The following is a 13,068-nucleotide window of genomic DNA, read 5'->3' as shown; positions in this document are numbered from 1 at the left end:
AGGTAAATACATGAAAAGTTTTGACTGCCCTCAGACTTCCCACAACAATCTTGATAAAGACAAATTTGGTCTAAAGCTCAAAAACTAATTGAAAGAACTTCAGTAATGGTATTATCTTTGTAGAATGACTTTTGCTAAATATACCTCCCTCTTAAAGAATATCATGAGCAACATGATTGAATAATTTGAATCATTGACTCAGTTCTCCTCATTTACCATAATAAAATAAAGATATATACTTACTGCTACATGGCACATCATCCTTACATCCATATCTGCACTGGCCGTCCCAAGAATTACAACTCTCCCACTGACAGTAGTTGCACTGATAGGAACACCCGCAACCATACTCATTTTCTTCACACTCTTGAAAAAAAAATGCAAATTAGAAATCCTCATATTTAAGAATTACCATTACAAGTTATCGCAATAAATAGAAATAAGAAATGTTACATGAACATCAATCTTTGTTAGATGGTCATTTATCAACAAGAAAAAAAAGTTATTACATTATGTTACATAGTTTTATCATCCAAGTTGAAGCCAAATACAAAGGATGCCCATCACACCTATTTCCCCCATTACACATAAGATATGGTAATTATCCTTGTCATAAACAAATAACCAAGACAAGAGAGTGGTGGATGGGAGTGAAACAGACAGAAGTGGGTATGTGGCTTTTGATTTAATACATCCCTGGGTTGGATGGGTGTCATGCAGGATGTCTAAAAAAAGAAAGAAAAAAAAATAAGAGAGAGAGGTAGAGTGATGGTGGACTGGCTGGTGAGGTTATTCAATGTTTGTTTAACCCCTTCACTCCTGGCCAAAATCTCGCGGGCAGCATTAGCTGCCATACGTGCGATGTTGCGTCATAATACTCGCATTATGAAAAATAAAGTCACCGCTGTATTAATAATTTTCTCTTTCACCCATGAATTTTGATAGCCATAGAAAATATGATGAAGCTGGTTTACAGAGTATGGGGGTCACACAGGTACAACTACAATAAATATAATCAAGACGCCGATGTCGGCATCCTCGCGTACCCACTTGCTCCTCATGACACCTACGTAGGCGTCACCGTATGGAAGGGGTTAAGAGAGGGTAGAGTCCTGGAGGAGTGTCTGTATAGTTCCACTTTACAAGGGAAAAGGGGATAAGTGTGAGTGTAGTAGTTTCAGAGGGATCAGTTTGATAAGTGTAGTTGGGAAGGCTTATGGGAGGGTGTTGATTGAGAGGATTATGAGAGGAACAAAGGGAGTAATTGGTGAAGAACAGTGAGGGTTTAGGGCAGGTAGGAGTTGCGGGGATCAGATTTTTGTAATAGATGTATTAGAAAGCTTTAGGAAAAGGTAAGGATGTATTTTGAGCCTCTATACATACATACATATACTAGGCCTTTTTCCCATGACAAGGGAGGTAGCCAAAAAACAAAGGCATAAAAACCACTCCCACCCATTCCATCCCCAACATACTCCACTCCCATCCACCCCCTTCCCTCACTCTTATCTTGACTCCTCCTGGATGACAGGTCATCCCTGCATCTCACCCACTACCCTTGGTCAGAAGCAGTGTCGCAAGACACAGCACATCCACAGCAAGGCCGCTTCATTAAATCAGTGCAGAAATAGAGAAGATTGGGAGAAATCCCTTCTGGCTGTGTCAATTTATTTTTCACACATACTCCCTTGCTCACCATCCTCCACCCACTCCACCTCATGCATCACAGCATCATCCATACACAACCATTCTCCATTCACCCTTATCTTCTGTCCTCTCCCGTCTGTCTTTCTTCAACAGACATTGCCCTCTTTCCCAATGCCCTTTTTACCCCATCCATCCATCTCATCCTAGATTGCCCTCTCATGTTCACTCCTTCCACCTCTGCCTTCCACACCTCTTTTACTAATCTTTCTTCATTCATTCTTTCCATGTGTCCAAACCATCCTAATACTCTTTCATCAACCCTATCTCCCAACTCCCTTTCCACCCCCATTCTCCTCTTCAACTCCTCATTTCTCACTCTATCTAGCCTAGTAACCTCTATCATATTTCTCAGGCACATCATCTCAAACACATTGAAACTCCTCTCTTATGCTCCATGTTTCTGCCCCATCCAGTGCTGTTGTTACAATCACTCCTACATACAATCTCATCTTATCATCCATTCCCAAATGTCTATTTCTCATTACACTTTTTAATCCCCCAAGGCATTTACTCACTTCTCTCAATCTACATTCTACCTTCACCTCCACTCCTCCTTTTCCCACCACATTTGCACCCAAGTATCTAAAACTATCCATTTCCTCCAGTCTCTCTCCCTTAATACTCACCTCCAGTCTGCTACCACTTTCTCTCCTTGTACATCTCATGACCTTACTTTTACCCACATCTTCAACTTCCTTCTTTCTCACACCTTCCCAAACTCTGTCAACTAACTTCCTTAATCCCTACTCTGATCCTGCTACAAGCACAGTGGCATCAGCAAACAACTGCCTTATCTCACACTTTTTTTCCATTTTCTTTAACCATCTCCAATACCTGACCCATTACCCTTGCATTTACCACTCGCACCACCCAATCCATGTATAAATTGAACAGCCAAGGCGACCTAACATCTTTGACAAAGTCCCACATTTACCTCAAACCACTCACTCCATTTCTAATTCTAACACAGGCTCTACTACTCTCGTAAAAACTTGACTGTTCTTAAAAGCTTTCCTCCTATCCCATATAGCAATACCTCCTACAGTGCCTTCATGTCTACATTGTCATAAGTCTTTTCCAAATCCATAAAAGTACAAAAAACATCCTTAACTTTTCCTAAAGGTTTCTCACATATCTGTCTTACCACAAGAATCTGATCCATGTAACCCCTACCTGTCCTATACCCACACTGTTCCTCACCAATTATTCCCTCTGTTCCTCAACTAATCCTCTCAGTCAAAACCCTCCCATAAGCCTTCCCAAATACACTTACAAAGCTGATCCCTCTGGAACTACTACACTCACATTTGTTCCCATTTCCTTTGTAAAATGGAACTATACAGGCACCTTCAGTCCTCCAGCATTCTACCCTCTCTTAAACAAACATTAAATAACCTCACCAGCCAGTCCACCATCAGTAAACCTCCTTTGGGTCTTTATGGATTTGGAAAAGGCTTATGACAGGGTAGACAGAGAGGCATTGTGGAAGGTATTACAGATATATGGGATAAGAGGAGAGTTTTTATGAGCAGTCAAGAGTTTTTATGAGAGTAGTAAAATTTGTGTTAGGATCAGAAATGGAGAGAGTGAGTGGTTTGTGGTAAAGATGGGACTTACCCAGGGATGTGTTATGATGTTTTGGCTGTTCAATTTATACATGGATGGGGGGGTGATGGGTCGGGGATTGGAGATGGTTAAAGAAAATGGAGAAAAGTGGGAGATAAGCCAGTTGTTGTTTGTTGATGACACTGCATTTGTAGCAGGATCAGAGTAGGGAATAAGGAAGTGCAAAAGAGGAGGGAAGGTGTGCAAAAGAAGGAAGTTATAGATGAATGTGGGTAAAAGTAACGGGATGAGATGTACAAAGGGAGAAAGTGGCAGCAGAGTGGAGGTGAGTATTAAGGGAGGAAGACTGGAGGAAGTGGATACTTTTAGATACTTGGGTGCAAATGTGGTGGGAAAGGGAGGAGTGGAGGTAAAATATAGATTGAGAGAGGCAAGTAAATGTCTTGGGGGATTAAAAAAAGTAATGAGAAATACACATTTGGGAATGGATGCTAAGAGGAGATTGTATTTTACCTAGTTGTATTATATGGGAAGGGAGTTATGCTCGTGGTGACCCGTCTTTGTACCTTTCAGCATCAAGTTTGCTCTTTTATTCTTGAATAGTGTTTGCACACACTGTTGCCTTATCTAATTTATTCCAGGTATCCACCACTCTGTGTGGGAAGCTATTCTTTTTCAGATCTCTTCTATAGTTATCCTTTTTGAGTTTCTTTTCATGTCCTCTTGTTTTTCTCTTGTCCCACTTTAATAAATCATCTCTATCTAGGATTTCCATTCCTTTCATGATCCTATAAATAGTCAATAGATCTCCTCATTCTCTTTTTGTTCCAGAGTTGGTAGTTCCAATTTTGACAATCCTTGATCATATGTCAATTTGGAGAGTGTTGATGCCATCATTGTCATTGCTCTTTGTATTCTTTTTAATTTCTTTATATTCTTTTTAGTACTGGGTGTCCATAGTGTTGCAGCCTACTCCAATTTTGGTCTTATCAGTGTAACTAATATTTTCTTAATAATTTCCTCATCCAAATAGTCAAATGCCACTTTCACTCGACCTTAGTAGGTTGAAGGTTTCTCTGATTATTCTACTGATATGTTTGCCTGGTGACATATCTTTGCTGATAATTACTCCTAGATCCCTTTCTAAGCTCACTTTTTTGACTTCTTCACCAATTTTATAATTTCTTGATATTCTATTTTTATTTTTTTCAAACTCCATTACATTACACTTCTTGATATTAAAGTTCACTTCCCACTTTTGACTATTTCCAGATTTTATCTAGGTCTATCTGTAATGATTCACAATCTTTCTCTGTACTTACTTTCTTTAGTATTTTTGTGTCATCTACAAAGTTCATATAACATTCCACACCTTCATCCATGCCATTTATATATATGGCAAATATGATTAGAGCTAATACCAAACCTTGCAGTACACCACATATCATTTCAAGTACAGTGGAACCTTGCTATTCATTCACAATCCGTTCCAGGAGGCTGTTCGAATGGCAAATAATTTTTTCCCACAAGATATAATGTAAATTGGATTAATCCATTCCAGACCCATAGATGATTTCTTATTTAAACCTTTGTAATAATATTTTAAGCATAAAATACATAAAAACTATGAAAAACAATGAATATACAATACTATACATGAAATAAATAAAAATTTAACTGCACTTTACCTGTACTGAGGTGAGCTGATGGCGTAAGTGGAAGGTGGAGAGGAGGAGGAGGGGTGTTGATGTTACTGTTTGGAAGGAGTCACCTTCCATATAAACATCAGGTAACATCCCTTCAGGTGTTTTCACTCTTTCTGGTGTTCTTTCTTTTTTCTGTTTTTTTTGCACTAGAAGAATGTTGGGATTCTTTTTTTAAAAACCTGTCCAATGTTGTCTGCTTTTGACGATTTTTCAAAATTTTTCTAAAATGGTCAATAACATTGTCATTGAACAAATTGATGCTCCTGTTGACCATAACAGTGTTAGGATGTCATTTTTCCACCACTCTATGTGTTTTCTCCCAGTGATAACAGTTTTTTTAATTTCTGCAGTGGAAATGCTTCCCTTACTACTTTCCTTCTCTGAAGAAGAAAGTTCTTCAACTACTTCTTCTTGCTGCTCCCTGTGCAGTTCTTGGAGTTCTTCAGTTGTCAGCTCATTTCTGTGGTCTTCGACCAACTCCTTCACATCATCACTGTTTTCATCCAAACCCATGGACTTCCCCAGGGACACAATATCATCTACCACTACAAGCTCTGTGTCAAAGCCTTCAAAGTCTCTGGCTGCCACACAGTCTTGCCACAGATTCTTCCAGGCAGAGTTCAGTGTCCTGAAAGAAACTTCCCCCTCAGGCTTTGTCTATCATCCTCAAGCAATGAAGGATATTGAAATGGTTCTTCCAAAAGACCCTGAGGTTTAGTTCTGTGTCAGAGGTCACTTCAAAGCAACTTTGAGAAAGTGCTTTTGTGTAAAGCTTTTTGAAGTTCGAAATGATCTGTTGATCCATGGGCTGGATTAGAGGAGTGGTATTAGGGGGCAAAAACCCCACTTAGATGAAGCTATATTCACCCACCAGATCTTCCTCCAAGCCTGGAGGGTGAGCAGGAGTGTTGTCCATTACCAGAAGGGCCTTCAGTGGTAAATTTTTCTGCTCTAGATATTTTTTCACACCCGGGGCAAACACTTCATACATCCACTCTGTGAAGAACTACTATGTTACCCAAGCCTTACTATTAGCCCTCCACATTACACAGAGTTTACTTTTTATAACATTATTTTTCTTGAACACTCTTGGGTTTTCTGAGTGGTAGACAAGCAAAGGTTTAATTTTGAGGTCCCCACTAGCATTGGCACACAACAAAAGTGTAAGCTTGTCTTTCATAGGCTTGTGCCCAGGCAATAATTTCTCCTCTTTTGTGATGTAGTTTCTCTTTGGCATCTTCTTCCAGAAGAGGCCAGTTTCGTCACAATCAAAAACTTGGTGAGGAGTAAATCCCTCACTCTACAAAGTTTTTACATTCCCCAACAAACTTTTCAGCAGCATCTTTGTTTGCACTGGCAGCCTCCCCATGCCTAACAACACTGTGAATGCCACTTTGCTTCTTAAATCAATCAAACCACCCCTACATGCTTTAAATTTATCACTTTGTGCACTGGTTCCAGGGCTGTCTCGCTTAAGGCCATCATGCAACTGCTTTGCTTTTTCACAAATTATTGTTTCAGAAATGCTGTCACCAGCAAGTAGTTTTTCGTTATTCCAAACTAAGAAAAGTTTTTCTACTTCTTCAGTTATAGGTGACCTGTTCATAGGAAGAACAGTCACTCCTTTTGTCACATTAGCTTCTTTTATTATGTCTTTATTTTTCAATATATACAATATGGTTGATTTCACCATGCCATACTGAGTTGCCAGGTCAGAGATATGAGTTCCACTTTCATACTTCCCAATGAGTTCTTTTATCAATTCAATTTTCATTCTCACTGCTTTCCTTTTGGGCTTGGTTGAATCACCTATCTTTTTTGGACCCATGGCTGCATTATTTTTAATAAAAATAACAAAAAATAGCAATAAAGTAGTACAAAGTTTCACAAAGTTTGCGTGGATGATGCATAATATACGGAAGCTAGCACGAGACTGAGCTGAAGTGACCGTGTGGTGCGGCCAGTAACAAGGTGACGCTCTCCGAATCGCGGGGCAAGCATACAAATGACGAGTTAAATTTTACTTAAACAAATTGGACGAATAACAAGTTGTACAAGTAGAGAGGCAGACAAATGGAGGGGTTCCACTGTATTTGTCTTTAATTACTACCCTTATTTTTTTCTCCCAGACAAGAAGTCTTCCATCCATTCCAATAATTTTCCTTTGATGCCACCTATTGATTCTTTTTTTCTTATTAGTTTTTTGTGTCGTACTTGATCAAATGCTTTTTGTAGATCTAGAAAAGCAGTCCACCCATCCATCCCTTTCTTATATTATTTCTATTAGTCTCGAGTAGCAGATCAAATTTGTTGTACATGATCTTCCTTGTTTGAATCCAAATTGATTTGGATTCAGTATATTATTTTCTTCCAGAGTGTAGCCCATCTACTTTTGATAATTTTTTCACATATTTTTGCTATTGTGATTGTAAGGGAGACTGGTCTATAGTTAGCAGGATTTTCCTTGTTCCCTCCTTTATATATTGGTACAATATTTGCATTTTTCCAGTCCTGTGATACCTTTCCTTCTTTGAGCATTTAATTATCTTGTGTATTTTGTCCATCAACTCATCTATGCATTCTTTTAGTATCCAACAGCACTGGATGGGGCAGAAACATGGAACATAAAGGGAGGAAGAGAGGAGGAGTTTGAATGTGTTTGAGATGAGGTGCCTGAGAAGTATGATAGGGGTTACTAGGCTGGATAGAGTGAGAAATGAGGAGGTGAGGAGGACAACAGGGGGTGGAAAGGGAGTTGGGAGATAGGTTTGATGAAAGAGTATTAGGATGGTTTGGACACATGGAAAGAATGAGTGAAGAAAGATTAGTAAAAGAGGTGTGGAATGCAGAGGTGGAAGGAGTGAACATGAGGGGACAACCAGGGATATGATGGATAGATGGGGTAAAAGTGGCATTGGGAAAGAAGGGAATGTCTGTTGAGGAAGGACAGGAGATGACAGAAGACAGGAGTGAAAGGAGAATGGTTGTGTATGGATCATGCTGTGATGCATGAGGGGGAATGGGTGGGGGATGGGGGTGAGGAAGTATGTGTGAAAAATAAATTGACACAGCCTGAAGGGATTTCTCCCTATCTTCTCCATTTCTGCATGAGGGGACAGAGAGGGAGGAGTCGCCAATTTAATGAAGCGGCCTTGCTGTGGATGTGCTGAGTCTTGTAACACTGCTTCTGACCCAGGGCAGTGGGTGAGATGCAGGGATGATCTGCCATCCAGGAGGAGCCAAGATAAGAGGGAGGGAAGGGGGATGGATAGGAGTGGAGTATATAAGGATGGAATGGGTGGGAATGGTTATACCTTTGTTTTTTGGCTACCTCCCTTGTATGGCGGAAAAAGCCTTTGGTATATGTATGTATATATGTAAATATAATTAGATAAATACACATAGGAATCATCATAACTATATGCTCCTTCACCTCCATCTCACAGCCTACCTGGCTGCTTACCCAACTTCATACTAAATTTTCTTGATTTCCCTTCTAGACAGGATCTGTACAAAGCAAAAAATTAGTCTATCTTCAAAATTCCCATAGCCCTTTCAAGCACCACAGTTAGGCCAATATACAAGCAATAATAATAAAGATAAATCTAACAAAAATTACCTTCCTTGCATTCCAATCCTTTGTATCCTGGTAGGCAGGAACACCCCCGTGGGTATGGGACACAGGCAGTGAGGCCCAAACAATTGCTATTTAGGAAAAGACTGCAATCTAACTGACACTTGGATCCAAATTTACCTTTGTCACAGCCTGCAAATTTAGTTAAGGTTAGGATCAACTTATTAGTTTTTCATGTTTTTACCTGTATACTGTATATAACAAAATGTATAAAACAATTAAAGAAAACTAAAAGCAGTACATTCAATGTAGATGGTTTATTACTGGCCAACTTAAAGATAATTACTCAGTAGAAATTAAATCTGATATTTTGTGCTTAGTAGAGGACAAGCTATCAATTAATGTTGATATCCAGTTGGGAAATGGTGGAAATACACTGAAGGCATGACATAATGGGAATTGTAGAGACCAAACTAAGAGGTGAAATACCATCCACTGTTATCGGACAAGGTTTATACAACTACTGGATAAAAAACAGGGACAAGAAACAGGGAGGGGGAATCATGTTCTTGGCCAAGAAAGACCTAAAGGTGACAAAAATTGCAGAGGGCAAAGGTAATGCTGAATTGATCATGATAAAAGTCGAAGGCAAGAATATGAAAAGTAGAAAGTTTGTGGTGACTTATGTGCCTCCAAAAACAAGCGCTTGGAAAGAAATCGAACATAAAAAAATGCTAGATGACACAAGAAAATCACTCAATGAGATACTAATGGGTAAGGGTAATCTGGTAGTTATGGGGGACTTCAATTGCAAAGAAATTTGTTGGGACAGCATGACAGTGCAAGGAGGAGATGACTCGTGGGGCAATGTACTGCTAGATATGACCATGGAGTACACAATGACCCAATGGGTCCGTGAAAACACAAGGTACAGAAATAATGAAGAGCCATCGAAACTAGATCTAATATTTACAACAGAGCCTGAAATAGTGCATAAAGTCCAGTATGAGACACCAATTGGAAAGAGTGACCATGTACTCATCGAAACTATACTAAAGGAAGAAATAGACATAGAGAGGAACGAAAAGCATAGGAAAGGAAGACTGAGGTACAACAAAACAGACTTTACAAAACTAAAGACATTCTTCCGGAATGCAAACTGGGAAATATTTTACAGGGAAGAAACAGCAGTGGAAGAGAAATGGAATATATTGATGGAAAACTACAATGAAGGGGTAAACAGGCATGTACCAAGACAAAAGCGAGAGAGAGAGTACATTAAATGTTGGTTCAACAAAAGATGCAGTGAGGCAAAAGACAGAAGGGACAAAGCTTGGAAAAAGTGGAGAAAAGACAAAAAACAAAGCAAATGGCAAATTTATGTTAACTATAGAAATGAGTATGTTAATGTGAGAAGAGAGGAGAAAAGGAACCATGAGAAGGATATTATAGACAAATACAAAGAGCAACCCAAACTATTCTATCGGTATGTGAATGGTAAACTTAAAAACAAACAGGAATTGGTGAAACTATGCCAAGGAAACATAGAATACACAGAAGATTTAGAGATGGCCGAAGTCATGAACAATCACTTTAAATCTGTTTTCACCAGAGAGAAAATACCAAATTGTGACATAGACAAAAACAAGAAATCTCCCCTCATGAATGAGTTTACAGCATCACTAAAGGAAATATCAGAACATTTATCAAGGCTGGATGTCAGAAAATCACATGGCCCGGACGGTATTGCAAATTGGATTCTAAAGGAGTGCAAAGAAGAACTAACAGACAAAATACACATCTTAATAAACAGCTCACTCAAAGAAGGAAAGATACCCGAGGACTGGAAAAACGCTAACATTGTACCAATACACAAAGGAGGAAACAAAGAAGAACCCACCAACTATAGACCAGTATCACTAACAAGCACCGTAGCCAAAATTTGTGAGAAAATAATCAAGAATAGATGGGTAAAACATCTGGAAGACAATGACATATTAAACCCAAGACAATTCGGATTCAGACAAGGAAGATCATGCTCCACAAACTTAATATGCTTTTACTCAAGACTAATAGACATAGTGCAAGAAAGAAATGGATGGGCTGATTGTGCATTCCTAGACTTGCAAAAAGCCTTTGACAAAGTACCACACAGAAAACTACTAAAAAAACTGGAACACATAGGAGGAATACAAGGAAACCTACTAAAATGGATAGAGGACTTTCTGACTGGTAGAAAGATGAGAGTAGTGCTCAGAGAAAAATATTCAGACTGGAAAGAGGTGATCAGTGGAGTACCGCAAGGATCTGTGCTGGCACCAATAATGTTTGCTATCTATATGAATGACATGGATGAGGACGTGAACTGCTACATGAGCTTCTTTGCCGATGACGCCAAACTGCTAAGGAAAATAGAAACTGATGAGGACTGTGAAGCACTGCAAGAAGACCTAAATAGGGTATGGAACTGGAGTCAGAAATGGGAAGTGGACTTTAATACTAAGAAGTGTAGCATAATGGAGTTTGGAAAAAGCAAAAACAGAATATCAGGAAAATATACAATTGGAACCAAAGAAGTAAAGAAAGTAGAATCCGAAAAAGATTTGGGAGTAATTATCACGAACGACTTGTCCTATGATATACAGATTAACAAAATTGTCGGGGAGACTTACAACTTGCTAAGATCAATAAAAGTGGCGTTTACATACTTGGACGAAGACATGATGAAAAAAATATTGGTTACATTGATAAGGCCTAGATTAGAGTATGCAGCGACATTGTGGTCCCCCAGTACCAAAAAGAATATAAAGAAAATAGAAAGAATCCAAAGAGCAGCTACAAAAATGGCACCTGCACTTGCAAACCTATCATACGAAGAGAGATTGGCTAAACTGGAGTTACCGACACTGGAGCAAAGAAGAGAGAGAGGTGACCTATTGACCATCTACAGAATCATGAAAGGCACAGAGGTACTCGATAGTGAGAGCTTACTTAACTGGGACAAAAGAAACACAAGAGGACATGGAAAGAAAATAAAAAAACATAGCTATAGAAGAGAACTGAAGAAAAACAGTTTTCCTCATAGAGTTTTGGACACTTGGAACAAACTGGACAATGGAATAGTATGCGCAAAAACCATTCATGAGTTTAAAAACAAACTAGACACTGCAAGATACAAAGGCGGGACATCACGAGCATAGCTCCCCTTCCCGCAAAATACAACTAGGTAAATACAACTAGGTAAATACAAGATAAACTGGTAGGTGGGGTGATGATGGTAGTGAAGGATAACATGACGCTGTATAATATGATATTGGGAGAAAGAAGAGGCTTCATGATAACTTATCGCCCCCCTAAAATGATGGCTTAGAATGAAACTGAAAATCAAGAAACTTTGACCTACAGAAAATGATTGATGAAAGTGGCCATGTCATCCTGGTGGGCAACTTTAATTGTAAGGATGTCAACTAGAATGAGTGTGAATAAAGTGGAAATGAAACTTGATAATAATTGTTGCCTCAAGTTTCACAGACTGAAAACCCTCAGCCCCACAACAACTGGTAACATCCTCAGGCCCATCTCGTAGACTTCTCTGAGAACAGAATTATTATCTTTGTTGTATTAGGGTGGAACCATTTCTGTCACCAACTTATAGCAGGAACGGAAGAGTTGTTGGTTGTCATCTTCACTTATTTGAAAAAGTTGAAAAAATGTGTCCTAAATTAATTGAGATCCCAGACTAGAGACAATGTGTTAGCTCCCTCAGGACTGTATTTGATAGAGATGATGGTGCTGACAGATTTTGAAGGGCAGCTGGGAGATGATTCTCTCTGATATCCACCTTATATGATCACCACTTGTGGTAATATTCTATCAAATGTTATGATACACAACACAATAAACCAACAGATAAAAAATATGACAAGTGGGACCAGTGATAACTACCAGCAAGTGGTGGTTCTACAAGATAGACATTAGATAGAACCATTTTCTTATCACCCATCTTCACAGCTTATCAACACCATCACCTACTTCCGGTGGTACAGCCCCAAGGAGATGATCCTCCTTCTCTGGACTTGGCCCAAGATCTTGATCAGTTTAATTGTATCTCTAAGAAACAAAGGAAGTACCATGTGAGAATGAAAACTTTATTCCTGGTATACAGTTTTGTTTGTTGAAGTTTTATCAAATACATTGGTGTTGTCAACAAGCCCTGAGTATAGATATAATCATACACAGAGAAACTGGGAGAAGAATCTGGTGTATTTACCTAGCTGTATTATACGGGAAGGGAGCTATGCTCATGGTGACCCATCTTTGTATCTTTCAGCATCAAGTTTTTTCTTAAAATCTTGAATAGTGTTTGCACACAATGTTTCTTTACCTAAATTATTCCAGATATCCAGCACTCTGTGGGAAGCTATTTTTTTTTTTTTCAGATCTCTTTTATAGTTATCCTTTTTGAGTTTCTTTTCATGTCCTCTGGTTTTTCCATTGTCACATTTTAGTAAATCA

At 39.0% G+C, this 13,068-nt stretch overlaps 1 protein-coding gene across 5 annotated transcripts in view; it reads right to left on the bottom strand.

Annotated features, from left to right (window-relative positions):
- LOC143040605 (uncharacterized) overlaps window positions 1-13,068 on the bottom strand; it is a 535,837-nt gene that overhangs the window by 299,293 nt on the left and 223,476 nt on the right. For all 5 annotated transcript variants that reach the window (XM_076211732.1, XM_076211736.1, XM_076211735.1 and 2 more), the window contains 2 exons: window positions 8,599-8,745; window positions 244-366 (listed from right to left, as the gene is read on the bottom strand). In XM_076211732.1, the coding sequence (XP_076067847.1) occupies window positions 244-366; window positions 8,599-8,745 (270 nt within the window). The remainder of the gene's footprint in view (window positions 1-243; window positions 367-8,598; window positions 8,746-13,068) is intronic.

Source organism: Oratosquilla oratoria, chromosome 29 (genome assembly GCF_046742065.1).
Source record: "Oratosquilla oratoria isolate Oo_2021 chromosome 29, ASM4674206v1, whole genome shotgun sequence".
Taxonomy (NCBI): domain Eukaryota; kingdom Metazoa; phylum Arthropoda; class Malacostraca; order Stomatopoda; family Squillidae; genus Oratosquilla; species Oratosquilla oratoria.
Note: the sequence above shows the minus strand (reverse complement) of the source record. Positions and strands in the feature narration are given on the sequence as shown.